Genomic DNA, 24,927 nt, shown 5'->3' on the forward strand with positions numbered 1-24,927 from the left:
GGCTCCTTCGGGTATTAAAAACCCCACAAAAAACATATTTTTATTTTTATAGGATCATGAAATTATCAAATATCATTTTTCTTGGCATTTTTGTATTATTCACAATTTTTGGAAATTTTTGGCATATATTATGTATTTATTGGATATTTAAAAATTCAAAAATTAATACCCAAAAATTATTAAAATTGGGGCCAAATAATTTTATTAGATGTATAATTAGGGCCTTAATTTTATTTAGGGGTATTATTTGTACTAATATAAATACCTGATTTATCATTAATTAATTATTAAATAATCAGAAAAAAATCAGAAAATTCAAGAAAACCCCCAATTCTCTGAAATTAGGTTTTGGAGTTCTTGGAATCAAACATCAATTTGATCGTGATTCTGTACACCAAATTGATCATGTAAGTACTCGTTGTGAAGCTTGTTGAATCTAGTTTTCATTTCTGTTATCAATATTATCTGTAGATTAGTCGATTTTGAATTTGTGATTTCGGTTCGATTTCGGGTTCTTTAATTCGTTGATTGTTAGATGATTTGGTTGTTATGAGCGTTTAGATCGTTAAATTTCCAATCGAATGGCACCGGGTTCAATCGATTTCGTCTCTGTTTTGAGCTCGCCGGAGAACCGCCGCCGCTGTGTTTGTCGTGATTCTGGCTTTAAAATCGATGGAGGAAGGAGGCGACGTTGTTGTTGTGTTGTTGTGGACTGGAAAGGATGAAGAACGGGACCAAAACCACATGATTTGACCATGTTTTGCTCGCCGGCGAACGCCCACCGTTGCCGAATTCTGGTGGTGACGGTGGTGTTCTTCGTAACCCGGGTTCGACCCGGTTCCATCCCGGAAATTGACCCGGGTTTGATCCAAGAAACCCCTAATTTGTTTTCTGGAATGTGTTTTTGATTTTTTGTAATTTAATTTTATTTTATAAAATCAGAAAATCAAATTTTTGTTAATTAGAAAATCAAATTAATAATTTAATTAAAATTCTGAATTATTTTGTAAATAATTTTCAAAATTATTTTCTTAATTTAGAAATTCAAAAATTTATTTATTTATTTATTTATTTATTTATTATTTGAGTATTAATTATTTAGACTGATTAGTTGTTTGATAATCGACCGGTTTAAGTGAATAACTCATAGTAAATTCAAGTTGCATTCCATTTATTTGTTTACTTATTTCCAAATTACGTACTATTTATTTGTATTGATTAATTATCCATAATTAATCAATTTAACTGAATAATTTGTAATAAATCCTATTTAATTCCAAAAATTAGGGAAAAAATATTTTTAAATATGATAATTCCCAGATAATTATTTAAAATATAATTAGGGTTTAATTAATTGTGAATTGTTGTGAATATGTTGTGAACTTGATGATTTCATTAACAAAACACCTTAGTAGATTTTACTAAGTGAAAAATGTAGCACTCGACGGATAAGGATTGCAATCCCGACGGATGACTCAATATAATCCTGACGGATGATGATTTATTATCCATCGAGTGAGTAGCTTTTGTAACAATAAGTCTGTAGCACATTTCTGCATACACATTGTTTAGATTCTGTAGTAGTACTCAAGTCATGTTGACTTTAACTAAATATGCAGAATAGGTCGATTAATTGTACATATATGATGTCTTGTAATTCTGCATAAATGAAATGAAGTCAAGTGCTAAAAAGCTACCCGACGGATAAACAATAATGCCACTCGACGGATGATCAACAAGGCAACCCGACGGATGATCATGAACCCGACGGATAAAGAATTCAAACATCTATTGACAGTGACAACACAGTCACATGCGTCGAGTGTATGCAAATGGAATGTGGAAGCCTATTTAACTGAGTTTTAGAGAACAAAGAAGCATTGCCATTTTAATGCTATTATGAAGATATTCAAAGATGCTGGAAAAGAGTAATGAAGTAGTATAGTATTAGACTTGATAGTTTTTGTTTTATTATCCTATCTTATTACTTTGTAATCTTGGTGTTATATAAACCAAGAAGTAGCAAATAGAACAACTAACTAAGAAACCAAGAGAGAAACATTTGTAAGCTGTATTCCTAGCATTTCTCTGCATTCTTAGTTGTTAAAATTTGTAAGCAGCTGTGAGCTAATTGCTACACAGAGTTCTCTTGATATAATATATATCTCTGGTGGATACATTCAAATCCACCAGAAAGTTTTTAAAGACTTATGTTTTTAATTACTTGTGTATTGATTCATTCCAAGTTATTATTACGCAGTTTGCCAATCAATTCAAACATTTATATATTATTAAGATAGAACATTTTATATCTTTGTGAAAAATTTCAAGAATTCCATTCAACCCCTCCTTCTATAATACTTGTTGCATTGTTAGGGACTAACATGAATAATTATTATAATTGTTTAATAATTGATTAATTCTTGTTTATTACGTAATAATTAAATTGTTTATCCGATTTAATCAAAACGAAGACCCTTAGACTCGGAAAAATGACCTGATTCCATTAAAAATAGTTATAAATCATAATTTCTTTCGAGAGCGAGTCGGCTTATGATACTTATTCGTTTACAGACCCTATTATTGATAAATACTAGTCCAATAAATCACAGAAAATTAGGAAATGAGCCAGAAGTTGATTATTAATGCGGATATAGATCCGATTTCGATTCTAAAATAATTATAAGCCTAAATTAATTATGTGCCTTTTGTGCTATGTGATTTACGTGATTACTTGAACTCTATTTGTTGAATAATTATATATACGAGTCGGATAAAATCGTATGGGTAGACGATAAAGGTTGTATGGTATCAGTCTGAGATACGCGTACGATTTAAGGTAACTAAACAAGTATCTTTTCTTGATAGATTCGGCACCAGCAAGACGAATCAAGCTGGAGATAGAGAGTTGTGAACTACTCGAAGCGAAGCATATACCAGACAAGTTTTTCCCCTATTCTAAGTTCAGAATAGTGAATTGTTTTCAACTTTCCATGACAACTATACCTTGATAACTCTTGTTCACAAACACTGATACACAATTGTTATTCCTTTATTCCTTTTTCATTTCGATTCCTGATTTCTCCTAATTCATTGAATCCTCTATTCATATTCCAATAATCACATACACACATATACATATACTCTGATATATTCCGATGTTGGGATATATCGAAAGCATACCGATTGTTCCGGATGCGAAGCTATGGATTGGATGGTTACGATGCGGGCCGGGTATGAACCGAACCCTTGATTATTAGGCCATAATGCCTGGGTACCCTATATGTTAGTGGGTCTATGCAGTTGGGTATAGATCCGCGCTATATCCTGACTGATTAGCATGTTATAGTACATATGTTGGTTTTTGTGTCTAGTCTAATTCATTTGGTACTCGCCGATAGTGGCTTTCACTATTCATTACAGAAACAGATGAATGTTCAAACCAACAGATTACCGGTTCATTTAACTTTCTCTCTTTACATAATATATATATATATAAATGTTGCAGGCTTGTTGAGCAATTTTGGCTCACCCATATTATTCTTGTTCACCTTGTTTTTCAGTTAAGTTGAAAATGAAACTCATCCGAACCCGAGTAGTCAAGAAGCGGGACCCTCTGGCACTAAGAGTGTTTATTCCAATTTCAGAAGAGAGTTTTGAGATGCCAGAGCAGGTGTAACAGGATAAGTTGTAGTTGTGGTTTGAATAAAAGAAGTTTAGTTTAAAATTTATATAGATAATTGGTTTGTAATATATAAGGTTTGTAAGACAGGTTATTTGAGATATTGTAATAAAGTTGGTAAGTTGTTCTTGTTTTCACACCTTAACCTTAAAAGATCCTGAGTAGTAGTAATAAGGGGTAAATATATGTTTATATTATTATTGTACAAGTTCGGTAAGATAGTTAGTGATAGTAATACCCCAGATCTATACCCCGAATTTGGAGGGTGTTACATTATCTTACTAAATTACAATCACAACTTATCCTATTATTAAAACAAGAAATAAATAGCGTTATATATCCGTTAAACTACTAAATTATTAAATTACTAGATATAATATATTTATCATACTAAACTATCATGTTATCCTATTATTTTTTTATAAATTTATTATTAATATATAATTTATATAAATATTTTAAAATTATAATATGACAGGATAAATAAAAATTTAAAGTATTAACGAGAACCCGTGCATCGCATGGAATTTAAGGTAGTATATGTACTATACTATAATAACCGGAATGAGGTATAATTTGGTTCAACGGCTATCCTCCAATTTTGGTTATTAAAAAAATAAATAAATAGTGTTATATATTCATTAAACTACTAAATTTTTAATCTACTACACACATATTCTTCTTATCCTACTAAACTACAATCATATCATATATACTATAGGGATGACAACGGGTCGGGTTCAGATCGAGATTGTAAAATCCAAATCCAAATCCAAATATTTTCGGGTTATCCAAATTCAAATCCGTCGGGTATTTTTCGGGTATACAAAATTACGAATAATGTAGTTAAATTTGGTATTATGTATACATGTTAGAGAATGACCATTTTCAGGATCTTATATTATTCTAACAGAAATTTTCTAACAATACATACAAACACTACTAATTATATCTATATGATAGCTAAAATTAAAATATATTAGTTAATAAGTAGTTAAACAGATTATATTGCGGGATGACATTGTGAGTCATATCTAACATATGTTGATAACATAATATTTAGTATTTCATCATAAATTAGTTTTTTTTTTATAAATACATATAAAGTACATCTTACATAATAAAAGCTAATTTTGAAATAAAAAGTCATAATTCACTAAATAAGTATCGACAATCTTAATAATAATCTACAATTACTCAAATAATACAATAACAATATGTAAAGTATATGTATTACATATAATCTATAATACATGTGTCGAGTTTTAATCGGGTTTCGAGTTTGGATTGGATTCGGAGTGGATTTCGGATTTTGGATCGGGTATCGGTTCAGTATAGTTGAAATCCAAATCCAAATCCAAATCCAAATCCAAATCTAAATCCAAAACTTCGGGTTCGGTATATCCAAAATTTCGGGTTTCGGATCGGATATCCGTTGGATGAGATTAATTTGACATCCCTAATATAGTATATTTATCCTACTCAACTATAACCACAGGTTATCCTATAATTTTTATTACAAATTTATAATTATTATATATTTATATAAATATTTTAAAATTATAATATTACGAGATAAATAATTTTTTAAAATATAAATGGGAACATCGTACGGATTTAAGCTATAATTCTGATAATATCCAAACTGGATTTCTGTACAATCAAACATCAAAATCTCAGACAGCAAAAAATCAAACAAAATTATAGTGGATAAGGCTCCGATCGGTTCCCTGATAGAGGATAGTCACGACATATTCTTTCATACTTGTTACTGCGAAAAAGGATACCTACAGATATACAAGATGGCCAGAAATCTCTTCCCGTGCTTAATATTTTAATTTTTTGGGGCCCTAAGCGAAATAATAAATTGGGCCCCCCTAAAAAAATATGACAATAATTTAAAGCGGTTAAATTTTTATTAATAGATATTACAAAAAAAATTGTTAAAATAATTTATAATTCATAATTTAATTCAGAAGTTCCTTTTCGGTTAATAAAATTGCAAGACTAATAAAATGTTCTTGTGATATTGAGGACTTCAATAGATTTTTATCAACTTTAATTTGGAAAATTTTCTTTCCGCTGATACCACGGTCGTTGAAATTGTTAAAAATATTCTATAAGTTATTAAAGTATTTGGATAGCAATCTCCAGAAATAACAAACTCAATATTTTCAGTGGCTGACATTAGTTTATATTGAAAAGTAAATTATAATACTTTCAGTTCAATGTATAGATAATTTAAATTGCGACTTATGTCTATTTAAATTGAAAAAAAACAGTTATCATGGGTAAGAAAATATTGAGACTCTAAGAGAATTAATGGTTATATAGTTTATTTTCTTTTGGGAATTAGGGATAAAGATGATTTTGATTGATGAGAAAAACAGAGAAGGGAAAAGTTGAGCAGAGTAAAATGAGTCAAATACTTATTACAACTCGGTGTGTAATGGATTGAATTACTCTTTAATATATTTCTTATATATCAATTTTTCTTTTTTCTATTTATCAATTTTCTTATCTCTCAGTTTAATTTTTTTTATCATTTTTTTAATTTTTTTCATCTATCGATTTTAATATTATATATGTGAATTTTATTTACAACTATAATTACATAACTTGAAATTTATGGGCCCCTTCTAACTATGGGCCTGGGGCCATTACCCCTCTAAACTACCATCATGACCGGGCCTGAATATAGCTATCTAATATATGACACACTTCAGAAGATTGATCATGGGGTTTCTGAGTGAGAAATAACGGTGAATAAAGAGTCTCTTCAAGAATAGCATTGCTAAACTAGAGTGTGCAATCAAGATCAAAGTTTCTCAACTGAAAGCCATCGATTATGATTCAAAAACAGTACCAAACACACAGTCTTCTTCATAATCTCCTCTGTTCAGGTTGAATTTCCGACCTATTTACATCTAGTACTTGGGAAAATTTAAATAATATCCTCGATTTAAGTTGCATGCTGTGACTCTCAACATGATCGAACCACATTTCGTCAAAATTACTTTTTCTACAATTTTTTTTAACATTCTCCAAGTTTTGGGCATAATTTATCATGTCCAATTGAAATAAAATTGACATTTATTATAGAATATATAAAGCACATCATTTTTATTGTAACTGTGCATAGCACCGGTATACTAATCTACTTACAGAGCCTCCATAACAAGTTCGAGCTCGAGCTGTCCGAATTACAGCCCTATACAGAGGGTTTGAACTATTTACTGAAATTAGCTTATAAGAACACTAAGAAAACAGAGTTAAGGAAAAAGGCAAACAGAAGAAAATTCCTAGGAAGATCCATGACTGCATTCAAGGAAAAATGTGCATTTGATTCAGTTGAACAAGCAGTCGATGCAGGATGATCATCTGCATGAGATGTAGATGAACCTCAAACACATGTATTGCCTTGAAATTTAGCTTGAGTATTATAACAATTTTTATTATTCTGGAAAGGTATATCATCGTTTCCTCCAGCCGGGACTCCTGGGCCTGATGGTTTATTCTTGGGGACAGCGGGAAACATGAGACCAGGTGCATAAGCAATTTTAGTAGGTGGCACCCAAGTATCTCCTTGAATAAAAGCTTTTGGAGTGTAACGTTGAATTTCATCAGCAGTAAGTTCCTTGATTGATTTCCATTGTACACGTTTATCTTTGGCTGCACCGGGGCCTCTATTGTTAAATTCTGAATAAAATGCAGTGTCTATACCAAATGTCCCGTTCCATAGGGTATATCCTTCTGGTCGAATTAGGTCGCCAATAAAAGATTCCATTATGACTGTTCTAGAATTTTCTGCCCATGGTCTTCCAAGGTATACTTCGGTGGTAGCTTTGGTTGGACGCAGCGATGCGTCTTCAACAATAGTGCAGTTTTGTAACACAATTCCCGTTGGCTGACGTACATTTATCCTGCTTTGTGCCATGATAACGCCTGTCTGACCTATTCCAGGACGCCTAACTAGAAAATTGCAGTTTTGGAAAACAGCTGCTGCGTCACCGAAAATAAAGTCTATGGTGCCAGTAATAGTACAATCTCGGTAGAATTGGCGATATGTGTGTGCGTAGAGAGAGTCTTGGTATCCATCTATTTGGCAATTAGAGAAGATGACCTTATCAGCTGTGACTCTGAGTGCCACAGCTTGGCCTTTTGCACTGCCAGCGGTGTTCTCAAATCCGATGTCCTTTGCGATGAAGAAATCCCCTTCAACAGCTGCATTGATCAAGGGCATTCAGTATATCCTAATTAGCTAGGTAACATTTAATATAAGATTAAAGGAAGATTCTGGTAAGTATGTGAGATATACCAACTGTTGAACTAAGGAAGGTGGTTGTTCCATCTTGGACGTTCTGAGCTCCAGTTATTTTAGTCTTGGTTGGACCATCACCTATGACCATCAAATGCGTCATTGCTATGTTGAAGGTAACTTTTTCATTGTATACCCCTGCCTTAATGTATAGCACAAATAGTTTGTCACCATTTAGAGGAATATCCTTCAAAGCTTCATTAATTGTCTTGTACTTGCCCGAACCATCTTGTGCAACAATTACATCTGGCTTAACATTCACAGGAGGACCACCTGCTAGCAGAGCCCTTCTGTTAGAATCTAACCCTTCTGGGAATCTTTCCAATGATTTTAGACGACGACTAGGAGCGATGGTTTTGGAATCATCGTTTGACGGGCTCATGGACCCACCATTCGACGGGCCCGTGGGCCCTCCCGCGGATCCGTCGTTGAATTTTCCAGCAAGTTGAGACGTTGTTCCAAGGGCATTGATAGTAAACTCCATTCCTTTGGACAAGGCCATCCTCATGCGCTCGCGAATTGGCCCACCCGATACTCCATTTGCATGTAAAAAGCCATCTAAACAAGTTTGTTGCAATGTCAAGGAACCGCTCACCCAAGTTAAGAGATCATCAAGAATATCAGACAAAGCATCAATGTCATGATCAAGGAAATGTTGCAGAGATCTCTGGAGGTCGTTAATAGCCTTATCCGCTAGACTGCTGCAAGCCGTGAGCGCATTTTTTGTATACTGATCACCGTTGTCCATTTGGAGGGATATTACTGTCTGTGTAGCGCCTCTCAAGTTATTCATTGCTGACTCGAATCCCAACTTCAAAAAAGCTTTGGGACTATGTTCATTATTATTGAAGAGCTTAAAGGGGAGGTTTTGATTGCAAGTATCTGTAAAATCAACTGCACGGCAAATGTCTTGAAGATCCTTTTTGGACAATGTTATCTGTTTCTTAGTGTTAGAAGTATTTTTCCTTTGGTTACCAATAGCGCCTATGCTCACCATTAACACTACCATGCAAACCGACACTGCAGAAGTGAATCTTATTAAGCTAAATCTCTTGCGTTTCTTCTCCATGTTTTCAATTCAAATCACAGTTTTTTCTCTTCATCTTCTTTTTTTCTCTTTTAATAAATTTATGCATTCAACGTTTCAAGTGTGCCTAAAATACTAACGGCTTGACCGTGCACTCCTCTTTTTTAAGTTGTTGTTAATTTAGGCCTCAACAGTGCGAGAAGATAGCAGAACTATATGCAAACCATATTATATTATGTAATACATACATGTGTAAATAGTCCATAAATAGTCAGAAGGAAACTTATATATTGCCTTAATTTCACATCCACATTCTGTCTCATTGATGAATGTTAACTCACTACTGGACTTTCTATCGTAAAGCTGGATAAATTCTTCAAATATTGCAAACAAATTATAAAAAATACAAATGAAATGATCACCATATGTATCGCCACATTGCCAACATATGTGCCTCTCAACATATGATTGACAAATAATTTCAAAACATACAATCGAACAAATTCGACAACAGAATAATGCGTTTATATTTGATAAAATGCAGGGACATCGAATTTATTCTACAGTAATCCGCCATTGTATGGAACTCCGGTTTTTGGCAGCCAGATATCTCCTCCTAAGAAGTTGGAAACTGTAAAGTTTCCTGCATCAGTCGCATTAATCACATGGTAACCAGGCCATGTAACTCTGTTACTCGTATCTGATCCAGCTCCTCTATTGTTATATTCACCGTAGTACAACGTGTTGAGTGCAAAATCCCCGTCCCAAATGCTCCAGCCAGCCGGATCAATCAAACTATCCAAAAAGGACTCCATAACAACCACTCGTGAGTACTCCTTCCACGGCCTACCTAGATATGTTTTTGTTGTGGCCAAATCTTCTGCTGGTGTAATTGTACAATTTTGTATTGAAGTTCCGGTGTTTTGGTTGATATCTGTTCTACCTTGAGCTGTTATAGGATCAAACTGACCTTGAATTGGAAGACGAGGATAAATGTTGCAATTTTGAACAACAACTGCAGCATTCCCGAGTATGAAATCTATAGTACCATAGATGTCACATTCTCTGTAGAATTGTCTTAAAGAATGGGCGTATAAGGTATCTTGATATCCTTCAAAACTACAACGATAAAAGGCCGATAAGTCAGCACCACTTCTAAGTGCCACAGCTTGAAAGTTTTTAGCTCCTGCTGTGTTCCTGATTGTCATGTTTACTCCAACGAATCCTTCTCCAACCACAACTGCAAATTTAGTAATGACAAACTTATTATTAGCTTTTCGGCACAAAACTTAAACAAATCCGCCTCTTAGAACCGGCCAGGGCGGTCGATTGCAAGTGTACAAATAGATGCATGTATTTTATTAGATAGGACTAAAAAAGTTCAATTTGTACTTTAATGAAACTTAAGCAAATAGCGCTAATTAATATAACTTACTGAATGTTCCGGTATTGAACGTGGACAACCCATCTGAGACACTACGATTCCCAGTAATAATGGTCTGATTAATCCCTGCTCCGATCATCATTAAATATTTCTTGTTTACGGGTATATTAACATACTCTTCGTAAACACCAGCCACAATATTAATCAAGAAATACCCATTGCTACCATCTGTGTTGTCTGGAGCTGCTGCAACTGCATCATTGATTGTCGTAAAATTCCCATTTCCACTAGGATCAACTACAACCTTCTGCGTCACATTCACAGCATTTCCACCTGGATAAAGCCTCAATTTTCCATCATCTTGAGGAACCACAACGTCAGGTTTTTTCCATCCTCTTCTTGTATTATTAACCCAACCATGTTTAAAAATAGCAAGTGACACGCTATATAGCTTACTCCCATTGGACAGTGGAGCTAAAAGTTCATCTTTAGGAATTGAAGTTGATGTAAGGGCGTCAAGCTCTGCAAAGCAAGTCTGTTGGTTGGTTAGCGCTGCACTAAGCAAAGTTTGCATATCAAATGCCTTAAGATCTTGAATAGAATCCGAAAGACGGATAGTCTCAAGAGTTTTAGAAAAGAAATCCAAGTTTAACTTGGCTAGAAGTTGGCAATTTTCAAGAGCAAGAACTGTGTTGTGAGGCAATGTGTCTCGAGACTGAAGATAACGATCGACTAATGAAAGAAAATTACTAGTCAAGGAAATAGAACGCTGAAGAGAGAATCTGCCATGATCGTGTATGTTGTCAGATTCAGGTATGATGGGTTTACAAAATTTAGGAAAAGGAGTGTTGTTGCATGTGGTTTCTACAGAAGCTGTTGTGGAGTTAGTGAATAAACAGAGTACGAGAAATACAGAAAGTAGGGAAACTGAGCAATGCTTTATTTCCATGATAAAGAGCTCCAGTCTTAAGTATAAACTGGTAGCTAGATAGTTTGTGATTAGCCTTAGCATTTTGACTGCTTATATAGCCACTTGTTGGAATTAAAATATAGGCAAGTAGTAGATTAGTCTTTTGTCAAACTTGCATGATAATTCATGGCACCAACTTCTGCTGCTTAAGATATGACAGACATGGGTGCGCTGTTTCCTCTCACAAATTCGTAACATTGGTATATTAGGAGGAAAGAATGTTCATCTACCAACCTATACACCATCATTGGACATTTTTTTAAATATGTTCGATCCTAAATCATAAACGAGTCGAGATGATGTTACGTTTGACTTGATTAAAACTAGACCCAAACTCTGTATTAATAAAACCTATACTCATTGTATACATTTATGAGGAGAGCTAACGATCACATTATATATCTCAAAATTATTTTTTTTACGAATAATTGAAAATTTTAATAAAACATTAAAACGCAGTCGAAATAAATTTCTGAACTATCAAGTGCAATGGCTGTGAAACAAAAAAATAGCCTAAACAAAACTAGTCAAGAATAGAAAAATAGTCAAAAATAGCAAAACAAAACAAAACAAGAATAGTCAAGAATCATAGAAATCATTCTCAGAAAAATTATCGAATCCGTAACAGGATACATAAAAATAGCAAAACAAAACATTAATATCCCATAAAAAATGGTAAAGAATAACAATCTTGATAATAAGGTACTTGACGAGATTTAATCCAAAGAGAAAGAGGCAACAAAGTCATTAAAATATCCAATTCTAGATCTCAAAATGTGTGTTGGACACTGTTAGATATTGAATACAACAAAGAGAGGGGATGAATGTATTTTAGATATTTTTAGCCTTTTCAAACTTCTATGGATGGTGAACAAAGCAGATTAATTTATAGATACATTGTGTTTAACAGAATTAATAAAGCATGCACAACAAGCACAGTAATTTTAAAACTCACTTAACTTTGTATTAAAATTAATCATCTTTTGCTACAAATTTCTAGGTTCTTTGTAAGTAAAGAACTCAGTTTCTATATTGAGAGAGTACAAAAAAATCTAGATCTGTTTGTCACAATTAAAAATAAAGGACCAGTGTTTACTTTATAGATTAGTAAACACAGTTTTACACAGCTTTACACAGCATGCAATAAGATGTACTAAACCCTACTTTAAGTTATCTCTAAAGCTTTTCATTTCTGGCTTACTGAATCTTTGCAAATCGTGTAGGTCTGTGACCTTCCTTTGTCAGTTAATCTTGGCCCTTGATCTTGCACTCTTCAAGCTGCTTTTGTAGACTTTTCAATCTAAGTGATTAGATCGTTTGTTGATTGATAATCTTGAATCTTTAACTTGTCTGAATTCTGTACTTGAGGTTCATATCGAGATCTCTAGTTTGTTGTATAGAGAACTGACATCTCGATAAATATAATGGCTTATCGAGATCTTTTAGTTCTCTATAAGTGTCTTTGACTTGTCGAGGTTTCTGAGTTCTCTATAAGTGAACTTGGCTTGTCGAGGTCTCCAAAACTCTGCATGTAGAAATGACTTGTCGATATCTCTGAGATCTCTATAAGCATTTTGACTTATCGATATCTCTGAGATCTCTAATGAGAAAATTGACTTATCGATATCTCCAATCTTCATATGTTCATTTTGACTTGTTGATATCTCTTAGTTCTCTATATGCAAAATGACTTGTCGATATCTCAGAGATCTCTATATACATTTTGACTTGTAGATATCTCTGAGATATCTAATGAGAAATTGACTTGTCGATATCTCCAATATTTATATCTTTATTTGACTTGTCGATATCACTGGGACTACTCTATAAGCCAATTTGGACTTCTCGATAAGTCATTCTGGAGTTCTCGAATGACTTCTCTATATAACTTAATATGTGACTTGTAGATATATTGACCTAGAACATTTTTCCTAAAACAGATTTATTCAGCTCCAAGCTTCTTCACCTTTTCTTTGAGGCATGATCTTGTTGATCTTCTTCCAAAATTTATTCTTAGGCTTGAGACTGTTTACAGAAAAATATTTCAGTATGATCTTTTGACATTTTTACAAACTCAAGTAATACAATACAAAATACAGATTTAGACTATCATACAACTAAATCTTAGGGTTGTCAATATGACTTAGTCTTATTATAGTACATGCATGTCTTACACAACAATCTCCCCCATTTTGTCAGAAGATTGCTTATCACAAATTCATTCCTGGTAACAAGACCAACCCCAAGTTACAATGAGCAAAAAAAGATTATATAAAATTGACAGAGCACAAATATAACATTTATACACTGATTGACTAAATGAATTTGATATGTATATTTATTACATGAAATTCTCATAGTCTGGCTCCTTTCTAATAAGTTCCTTAAGATTTACTAGCACTTGAAATTCTTATATGATTTCAGTCCATCTTAGAGCTTTCAAAGTTTGAGCCAATCATCCAATGAATAACCATTCAAGTAACCAACTCTGAATCTTAAGAATCTATCAACCTTTTTGTTCAGAAAATATCCATCCTTAGAAATTCTGCTCATCCCCTTTGCCTTGAGCTCATTTGATCTTTGTTCAAACATCGCAATTCCTGCTGCATATTTCCTATCCCTTTCTTCCTTTTCAGCCTTTGCTTGTGCTCTTCTTTCATGTCTTACTTTCAGCCATACACACAACACAGACCGTTATGCTCTTGTACTAGTGTCCTTATCATTTATCAAGCTAATCATTCTCTTGATTTCCGTGGTTGAAAATGTGTCAATTAAATCCCTGCCAAGTAAAGTGTAGGAGCCATCTTGATAATAAATTCTGACTTCCCTCAATGATACAACTCAAATTTGACCATTTCTTCAGATATTTGTTGAAAGTATCCATCATCTGTGATGCACCAGTTTAATGGTAGAAAATCAGTTTGATCAAAGCAATTCCAGATAGCCCTTTCTTCAACTTGCAGCTTCTTTGATTTTATCCCAACAGTTTTGAAATGAGTTTTGATAGGTGGCTTAAATGAAGGTAGTTTTGAGATTTTCTTTAGAGTGGTTTGGCTAAAGGTAATTGGTATTTTAAGTAGAGTGTTTGCATTTTGTTTATACAGAAGTTTAGGCTTAGAGGTCAAGGGTAGTTGAATGTTTGAGCTTGTAGGTTTAGAGGTTTGAGTTTGTTGGATTTGGATTGGTAGGGCATTTTTCTTGGTTCATTCACCATCTTCCTTCTTCTTCTTTCTTCTCTCATCACCCTACTTCTCATCATTTCCCTTCTTCTTAACATCCTTTTTCTTGTCTTCTTCTTTGTCGTCAATTACCTTAGAGGATTGACTTGGATTTGAGGCAGAAGGTTTTTGATCATTTTTTTCCTGCTCATCATCATCCAAGTCATCCTTATTGATTTGTGTTTTGGGCAACTTGGCTTCAGGATTTCTCAGATATCTTCCCAAAATCTTAATCATCTTCTCATCTTCATAAGTCTTGTTCTTCTTAGTCTTCAACTCAGTTTCCAAAGACATTATGAGCTTCTTGTGTGCTATGACACGGTGCCTAGGAACATGAAAGTTTTTGAGTTCTTTGGTGGATGGACAGATGTATGCCACTCCCTTACTTGGCTGGAGATATGCTTTTGGAAAAGCAACTTCTTGAGTTTTTTGTAGTTCCTTCAGCAAGAGAGTGTCTTCATTAATCACTCTGTTGACCTTGTCAATGAATATGTCCAATTCAGATGCCCTTCTTGATTTGAGAAAATCAAGGGACGCCTGCATACATCTATCCACACCCGAGTCATTGATGTTAACCACAATTTTTCTTTTCTGAAAGTTATCCTTGGTTATTAAAATCACCCTTATGAAATTTATAGTCATGTCCAAAGCCCTCTTGTAAGTGATGAAGTTGTTGTTGATAGAAGCCCTGAGAGTCTTTAGCAAATCATTAAATTTCTTGCTCAGACTAGGTCCCTTAGCTGCTTTTATAAGTCTCTCCATTCCAACATCAACTTCTTTGGATTTGCCTTTTTGAATAACTTTGTTTTCAGAAGCTTGAACAGATGCTTGGACAAATGATCTTAATAACCTAGCCTCTATCTCCCCAATAGTCTAGTTAGCAGGCAAGATGTGAGGTAAGGGAATTTCAGGCCTAACAGCTTCTGAAAGTGCATGCAATGGAATTTTGAGTGCACCCATGATAGCTCCCAATGATACTGAATTTTGTATTTGTAGGTGCTTATGGGAGTCCACCAGGGTCTGGATATTAGCCTGTTGACTTTGTATCATAGCTGTGAGTTGTGATACTTGAGTTGTCAATGACTCATTTAATGACTGTAAAGTGGAGACTTGAGATTGGAGAGCTTGAATTTGCAAGTTTGTGGATGTTGACAATGGTTATTGAGATGCTGAAGAGAGAGAAGTGTCAAATGTAGCTTGTACAGCTTCCCTAATTCCTTCCATCAAAAGAGTAGATGGTTCAAATCTAGCCTGATGCAGCTGATCTAGTTTGACCCTGATGTCATTATTACTAGTGATTTGCTGCTGGACAACTTCATGTAAGGCTATAAATGATTCACTCAGATTCTTGATGCTCTTATCCACAAATGACAAATCAAACTTGGCCATTTGGTTTGTAAATCTACAGAATTTTTGCTTGATGTCCAATTGAGAAGGGATGATCTCATCTAGCTTATCCTTGACCATTTTTTTTTGTCTTGATGATCAATCAGAGTTAATTTTAAAGCTTTACCAGTGAGGTGAAAGGCTTTAAGTTGATCTTTATAGACATCTGTAACTGCATCATAAACTTCTTGTGGACTGAGTTTTTGGCATTGCTCCCAATGATGGTGATGTACTCTTCTCTAAATTTGGCGAAAACCTCATCCAACTCAAGATTGAAGTCTTTATCCAACCAGGCATCACAATTACCATCATGTTCAGCTTTATTTATAATCTTTTTTTGTTGTTCTTAAACATCTGTCTGATAGGAAAGTATCATAGCTTGATAATCTTGGTTAGACATATATGATGTAAGAAGCTGTTGAGAACCAATTGAACCACCTGTGACATATGCCACAGTTTGACTCACAGGTTGAACTGTGGTTATGACAGTGTGTTATTCTCTACTTATAGTGGGAACCTTCATTAGAATTGGAGGGGAGTTGACCAGGTTACTGTCATATACCTTGGCCTCAAACCCTTGTACTTCTTTCAAAGAACTGTCACTTGAATGTGATGTACTTGCCTCCCTCATCGCAGGATCATTGGCAATTGAACTCCTAGCTTCAATTATGAGTGCAATTTCAGCTAGGGTTTTGAGGGGAGTTGTTCCTTCAAGAGGAACCTACAATTGAATTAGATGAGGGAGCTTCAAAAGGTGTGCTCTATGTGTCTATGTCATCCTTATTCCTTCGTTCATACACTTGAATGTGTTCACGTGTTGGTGCAGACTCTTTACATGATGCACTAGGGAGAGTGCTCTTTTTAATAAAGACACCTTGTTGAGAGGATGCCCCTAGAGTTTGTTTTATGCCCTTTTTTGCAACTACATCCTTTTGAGAGGATACAGAGGTAGCTTGAGTGGTCAACTCAGTTTGCTTTGCCTTCTTTGGTTTCTTGACCAAGGTTGACTCTAATTTTATTTGATCCTCATCACTCTCATTTATCACAGTCAAAGGTGCCTACTTTCTCTTCTTTTTACTCACTTCACCTTTTTGAGAGGATGAAGTAGTTGGTTTCCTAGCTTCTAATTGTAAAGAAGAAAGGGTCTCAGTTTGGGAAGGCCCCTATTGGTGTTCCTGTATTTGTTATTCCACAGGTACAGGAGCCAATACTATACTAAATGAGATTGTAGACCTCATGTCAGGCATAGGGTAAGAGTAAGTCCTAAATCTCTCCAATATAAATGGAGTGATTCCGAGACTTACATTTACCTTATTCTTTGTATTAAGTGAACCAAATAAAACTTTGGACACTTGCTTACAGTTGCCTATTTATGTTTTATCTATACCATTGAGTAAATAAATGTTTTGAACTTTATGGTTTATAGTAGACATTATAAACCTAGGAAAGAAAATTTCCTTACCTCTTGTAGACAAAGGCATAGTAAGCATTGTGCTTAGTTCCTGCAGAATTAGCATCCCCACAATAAAGTGTCTGTTGTAGGCCATGGAGAATACCAACTTCTGGACCACACTTGAAATGTTATTATACCCTGTCTTTCAACATGTGAAAGCTCTCACAATGGAGCCAAACAGGTTTGACCATTCCTTCCTCAAGTTCTTCTTGTTCAGGCTAGCTAAGTTGATCCTTTCACTATAGTTGATGAATTCCATGAATTCAACTAGCTCATCTTGAGTTGGGACTTCCATCAGCTTGTTAGTAAGAATCCCCAAAGCCATATTTACATCATTTTTAGAAAACTCCACTTGTTGGCCTTGAATAAAGCAATTAACCACCATGGACATAGCTTGGTTCTCATGCACCACTGTTCTTATCACAGCTGTGTTCCAGAATTCCCTAAGAACATCCAATTATAGTACTGGATTTGCAGTTAGAGAACCTGCAAAGTAAGTTTCAGAAAGAAACTTCACAAAGCTCTTGAAACTACCAGGAGCTTGATTTGCATCTGTAAAAGCAAGATAATTGGGGCCCTCCTTTGGGATGAAAGGTGTAGCTGTGTATGATGCCATTTGAAGAGTTTGAATTTGAGTGGGTAAGAAAAATTAGAGAGAAAGAGCTTGAAATAAGAGAAAATGGTTTGGATTTTGAAAAATTAGGTCACTTAGAGATCTCGAAGGAGTAAAGAGGTGTATGTCGAGATGTCTGAGTATTTATAGTAAAAGGTAAATGACTTGTCGGGAACTAAAAGTAAATGTTTGGAATTTGCTTATCGAGAAGTCATATTGAAAGAATAGATACATATCGATATGTCATTTTCCTGACTCTTATCGAGAACTAGAAAATGACTTATTGAGATGTCAACTAAATACCCAGTTTGTCCTGAATGGACTAAATTTCTCCAAATTTTTATTTAAATAAATCAAAATAAAATCTGAAGAATTTATCAAAAGTATTTTACCAAAATAATTTACTAAATTAAATTATCTCAGTTCTGAGTTGTTGATAAGTCTAAAATTTATATTTATAGAGAACTATGTGAATTATCACTTAATGAGATCTCTACAATGACTTATCGAGAAGTCATAATAAAGCTTGTCGAGAAGTTCTTCGAGAAGTCAAAAAAATGACTTATCGAGAAATCACTCGAGAAGTCTCAAAATGACTTGTCGAGAAGTTAGTTAGACTTATCAAGAACTCAGTTTTCTATATACTTTTGTTCTTTTTGATTCTGTCTTGTGCTAATTTCACATATTAAAAATATAAATTAACATTTAGACAATTTTCTCAGAATTGAAAAATTCCAAGCTTAATATCTGAATTTTGAAAAATAAATATACAAAGATTTTTGAAATATTTATAACTCATATTCCAGTTAATTTCCAATTAAATCAAATTAATTTTGATTTATTAGAAATTAATCTGCTGCAAAACATTAGCTGAGTTCTTACCTTTAGGATGAAGAATTTAGCATTCCAATTTCACCTACAAATCTAGTGAAAGTTGCTTCATCCAAAGGTTTAGTAAAAATTTCAGCTAACTATTTTTCTGCTAGAACAAAAATGAGCTCAATGGTACCATTTCCAGCATCCTCTCTAATAAAATGGTACATTACACCAATATTCTTTGTTCTAGAATGATTAACTGGATTAGCCACAATAGATATCGCACTAGTATTATCACACATAATTAGAATTTTGTATAACACTAGGCCATAATCCATTAGCGGATTTCTAATCTAAAGCACTTGGGCACAACAACTTCCAACAACTATATAATCAGCCTCAACTGTGGAAGTTGGCACAAATGGTTGTTTCTTGTTGTACGAGGATACAAGTCTTTGTCCAAGAAACTGACAGCTTCCACTAGTGCTCTTTCTGTCAACCCTGCATCCAGCAAAATCTACATATGTGTATTCAATAGCTTCAAAACCTGTTCCCATAGGATACTAAAATCCCAAGTTTGGAGTCCCCTTTAAGTATCTAAAAATTCTCTTCACAGCCATCAAATGTGATTCTTTTGGATTGGCTTGAAATCTTGCACACATACATGTTGCAAACATAATGCCTGGTCTACTAACAGTCAAATATAACAAAGATCCAATCATTCAACTTGAAATGTCTACATTTTTTCATTTCTTATCTTCATCTAACTTAGTAGCTGTAGACATAAGTGTAGATGCATGTGAACAATCAACCATACCAAATTTCTTCAAGAGATCTTTAACATACTTGGTTTGGCTGATGAAGATTCCATCACTTCTTTTACTGACTTGAAGTCCAAGAAAGTAACTTAACTCTCCCATCATACTCATTTCATATTCACTCTGTATGAGTTTTGAGAATTTTTGACATAGCTTTCCATTAGTAGAGCCAAAAATGATATCACCCACATAGATCTGAAATAGGATCATATCACCACCATGTTGCTTGTAGAAAAGAGTTTTATCAATAGTTGCTCTAGTGAATCCATGTTTAATTAGACCATATAGAGCATTGAGTAGTTTGTACACAAAGTTTGGAAATTCTGGATCTTCAAAGCCAGGTGGTTGTTGCACATAAACTTCTTCTTTTTACTCACCATTAAGGAATGCACTATTTACATCCATTTGATACACCTTAGAATTTGAGTGTGCAGCAAATACAAGAAAGATCCTTATTGCTTCAAGTCTTGTAACTAGAGCAAAAGTTTTATCATAATCAATTCCTTCTTCCCGTGAGTAGCCTTTTTCAACCAACCTTGCTTTGTTTCTAGTAACAATCCCATTTTCATTCATTTTGTTCCTAAACACCCATTTTGTTCCAATTACACTTCTGTTCTTTAGTGCAAGAACCAACTCCCAAACTTTGTTTCTTTCAAACTGATTTAGCTCCTCTTGCATAGCAGATATCCAATCAGGATCAAGTAGAGCTTCCTCAATTTTCTTAGGCTCAACTTGTGAAAGAAAGCATGCATGTAGACATTCATTAGCAATTGTAATTCTAGTCCTCACTCCAGCATTTGGATCACCAATAATTTCTTCTCTTGTGTGACTCCTATCCCATTTCCTGGTGTGAGTTTGTTAACTTGAATTTTCTGCATTTTCTTCATCATTGGCATGACTTGCAAAACTTTCTCCTCTTTCTCCCCCTGAGTTTGTGCTATCAAATTCAGGTGTTTGAAATGAGCTTACATTCTCATGATTTACTTGTTTAATTATCTCTTTATCTATTCTGTTGCTTGTTTTGACTTCAGCTTCATCTTCAAAATCACTATCAATGTTGAGATTTTCAAGATTAAGGGCCTCAGCTTCATTTTCAGCAAGGCATTTCAAGCCTGGACACTTGTCATCATAAAAAATCACATCTGTATTTTCCATAATTTTCTTTTGTTCAAGCACATAGACTTTATAGGAAGTTCTCTCCAATGAATATCTTTCAAAACATAACACTTGCTCTCAAACACACGAAGATGCTTCAGAGTAGGCTTTCTTTTAGATAAGATTGAGTAGGGTGATTTGCCAAGATTCTTGTTAATGAGATATCTATTTTGAGTATAACATGCAATGTTGATAGCTTCTTCCCAAAAACTTGGTGGCAGTTTGGCATCTTGCAGTATTTTTCTAGCAGCATCTACTAGTGTTCTATTTTTTTTCTCAACTACTCCATTTTGCTGAGGTGTTCTAGCAGCTGGGAATTCTTGAACAATGCCCTTGTCTTTGCATAATTCTGTTAAAGTTGCATTTATGAATTATGTGCCATCGTCACTCCTCAATTTTTTCACACTATTCTGATCTTCGGTCTGCTTCTCAATCTTCTTGATGCGTTCAATTATGATATGTGTAGTCTCATCCTTAGAATGCATAAATTCTATCCATGTGTACCTTGAGTAGTCATCCACCATCGCTTCCTTGAAATTGATAAGACATTAACTGGTCCAAATAAGTCCATGTGAATAAGTTGTAAAGGTGCCTTTATGGAATTCACAGTTTTACTCTTGTTACTTGACTTCTTCATTTTACCTTTTTGACAAGCCTCCCAAACTTTATTTTGAGCAAACTCCAGTTTTGGCATATCTCTCACTAACTTCTTTTTCACCAGGGTGTTGATTGCCTTATAATTTAGGTGAGAGAGCTTTTTGTGCCACATATTACTTTTCTCTACAGATGCCTTGGTGTAGAAGCAACAAATTCCTTCCATATCTGTTGAGTGTAAATTTGCAACAAATAGGCTTCCATTTCTTACTCCTTTCAGAGCAACTTCACTGGTCTTTTTGCTAATGATTAAGCATTCTCCTTTGTCAAATGTAACATTGAATCCTCTATCTATGAATTGACTGACACTTAGGAGATTCACTTTCAAACCAGCAACCAGTGATATATATATCTTTAATGACAACATTTCCATAAATTAACTTGCCATATCCAATAGTAAAACCTTAGTTGTTGTCTCCAAAAGTCAGTAATGGGCTGGCCATCTCCTCAAACTGTGATAGCAGGACCTTATCACCTGTCATATGACTTGAGTATCCACTGTCTATGATCCATATGACTTTCTTCATTTTACCCTGCATACAATGAGGATTAAGTATGTTTAGCTACCCAAGCAGTGTTGGGTACTTTCTTTTTGTTAACAGAATTTGCAGAATTAGAATGAGTTGATTGATAAAGAATGGTGTTCATTGATTGATTTGCATGTTCCCTTTTAGCTACATAACCAATATTAACTTTTTTGAGGTCTACTCTCAGCTTGTGGCAACTTGTCATCACTTTCATGTTGCAATGAATGCAATCAAACTTCTCACAGAAAGAATATGGATCTGCAGTCTTTGCACATTATATTTGCATGCTCCCAATCTTGACTCACTAACAGCCTTTTTACAAAGGTGAGTTAGATGATTTGTAGAGGCACATTTCTGACACTATTTCTTAGGAGCATCTGCAACAAATTCAAAGTTATTGCTTTTGTTTATCTCAATATTCCCATTTCTGTTTTTCTTCTTTTTTCCTACATTCTCAGTCTTACCTCCCTGAATGGCTTTTGGGGGGTTTGATCCACCATGGGCTTCTTCTCAGTTTTAGGAGTTGGAGTTGTTTCTGTGCATTTCTTCTCATTGTCCTCATCAATAAGTTTTTGATTTATCACCAACTCCTCTTCACTGAAATTAACTTCACATGTCTTGAACAAAGTATTATTTTTGTTGATGTTCAAGGCATCATAGTCAAGACCAGTAACTATGTTAGCACATGGCCTGTTCTTTTTATGGTACTGACTAACTAACTGAGAAGCATTTCTGAAAGACTTCAACTTCACTTCATTCTTCTCTAGCTTCTCCTTTAACACAGCTTCTATGTCACTAGCAAATTCCAGCTTGTTCTTTAGATAGTCATTTTCCTGCTTGACAGTTTCAAGCTCAACAAGCTGCAGTTCCAAATTTTGCTTCTCAACCTCAAGCTTCTCAGTAGCTTTTGACAGCCTACTAACCTCCTCAGTAGTTGCCACCATGCTAGTATGGATGTGGAACATCTCTATGCTCATCTTTTCAACAGTCTCTTTATATTGACTTGTATTTAAATCAATAATGGTAAGAGTCGGTATCTCTGTTTTTGATGAGGATGACTCTCCTTGCTCCAAGGCCATGAGTGCATAATTTCCAACCTCCTCATCTTCATCATTATCAGAATCATCCCAGCTCTTTCCTTCTGCAATGTAAGTTTTACCCTGTTGCTTCTTCAAGAGAGCTTCATACTTTGTCTTCAACACAAGATATACTTTATCTTTCTTCACCTTTTTAGGCTTCATGCATTCAGTAGAAAAATGACCCAATTCATCACAATTGAAGCACCTTATTTTTGATCTGTCAACAAATACAGTCTTGTAGCCACTTTTGCCACCAGGAGTGTACTGTCCCTTTCCTTTCCAGCTGATGTCCTTGTTAAATGTTTGTCTTTTACTCTCGAAGAACTTTGACTTTTTCACTCTAATATTGAATAATTTCCTAGCTAGGTAAGCCATTGATTGATCTAACTCATCCAGTTCATCCAATATATAGAACTCGTCTTCTTCAAGTTCCAGAATGACTTGGTTCATTGGTTTCTTGTTCTTTTGCTCAATGCTTGAGACAGCTAGAGTCTGGATCTCTAATTCATCATCAGATAAATTGTTATCATTAACAATTGTGCACTTGTTCCATTAATAATATGCCCTTGATCAGCTTTTAAGGATTTTCTTTGAATCATTTTCGGTTCATATGCTTTTAAAATCCTATATAACACCTCAAGTGTCATCCTGATCAAGTCTCTTCCTTGTCTTATGGCTGATATTTTATGTTCAAGATGGTCAGGAATGGTGAGCAAAAATTTCAAGTTAACCTCCTTAGCTTCAGAGTACTTGTCATGAAGCTGCAAGTCATTAATCAGCTTATTGAATCTTTCAAACACATCGGTAACACTCTCATTTGGTTGTGCTATAAAACTCTCATACCGAGACACCAATATTCTTATTTGGTTTGACCTAACTTCCTCTGTTACTTCACACAATATCTCAATCTTCTCCCAGATTCGCTTGGCTGTGTCACAATTGACAATATTGTTGTACATAACATTATCAAGTGACTCTATCAGAATTACTTGTAGCCTAGTGACAAGAGAGACTTTTTCTTTCTCAATGTCTATGTATTTTAAAGGATCTTTTGGATCATAATAAGATGGGATGACCATGTCTCCATCTGTAGACCTTTCAATTCTTTTCATAGGATTGAAAGATCCATTCTTCAGAATCTGGATGTACAAGAGATTGGCCATTCTTAGAAACAACATCATCTTCTTCGTCCATAATATGTAGTTAGTCTTGTCAAAGACTGGTATATTTATACTGCTTATCTTTTGTGTATTCATTCTTCCAAGATCTTTATCTATTTACTTTTAGATTTTTCTATGATATCATTTGTTAGATATTGAATACAACACAAGGGGGGTGAATGTGTTTTAGATATTTTTAGTCTTTTTCAAACTTCTATGGATGGTGAACAAAGCTGATTAATTTCTAGAGATATTGTGTTTAACAGAATTAATAAAGCATGCACAACAAACAAAGTATTTTCAAAACTCACTTAACTTTGTATAAAAATTAAGCATGTCCTGCTACAAATTTATGGGTTCTTTGTAAGTAAAGAACTCAGTTTCTATCTTGAGAGAGTACAAGAAAATCTAGATTTGTTTGTGATAAATAAAAACGAAGGACCGGTGTTTACTTTATAGATTAGTAAATATAATTTTACACAACATGCAATAAGATGTACTAAACCCTACTTTGAGTTATCTCTAAAGCTTTCCATTTCTGGCTTAGTGAATCTTTGCAAATCGTGTAGGTCTGTGACCTTCCTTTTTCAGTTAAACTTGACCCTTGATCTTGCACTCTTCAAGCTGTTTTTGTAGACTTTTCAATCTAAGTGATTAAATCATTTGT

General features: G+C 34.4%; 2 protein-coding genes across 2 annotated transcripts; both read right to left on the reverse strand.

Annotated features, from left to right (window-relative positions):
- Positions 1-6,752: 6,752 nt before the first annotated feature.
- On the reverse strand, positions 6,753-9,090 carry LOC141720190 (pectinesterase-like). Its single transcript, XM_074522542.1, has 2 exons — positions 8,001-9,090; positions 6,753-7,906 (listed from the first exon to the last, which is right to left on the reverse strand). The coding sequence occupies exons 1-2, from the start codon at positions 9,067-9,069 to the stop codon at positions 7,086-7,088; spliced, it is 1,890 nt and encodes a 629-aa protein (XP_074378643.1). The 5' UTR covers positions 9,070-9,090; the 3' UTR covers positions 6,753-7,085.
- Positions 9,091-9,385: 295 nt separating this feature from the next.
- LOC141720194 (putative pectinesterase/pectinesterase inhibitor 20) lies at positions 9,386-11,391 on the reverse strand. The gene is made up of 2 exons (XM_074522545.1): positions 10,463-11,391; positions 9,386-10,267 (listed from the first exon to the last, which is right to left on the reverse strand). The coding sequence occupies exons 1-2, from the start codon at positions 11,358-11,360 to the stop codon at positions 9,588-9,590; spliced, it is 1,578 nt and encodes a 525-aa protein (XP_074378646.1). The 5' UTR covers positions 11,361-11,391; the 3' UTR covers positions 9,386-9,587.
- Positions 11,392-24,927: the final 13,536 nt, after the last annotated feature.

Source organism: Apium graveolens, chromosome 1 (assembly GCF_009905375.1).
Source record: "Apium graveolens cultivar Ventura chromosome 1, ASM990537v1, whole genome shotgun sequence".
In the NCBI taxonomy this organism is placed as follows: domain Eukaryota; kingdom Viridiplantae; phylum Streptophyta; class Magnoliopsida; order Apiales; family Apiaceae; genus Apium; species Apium graveolens.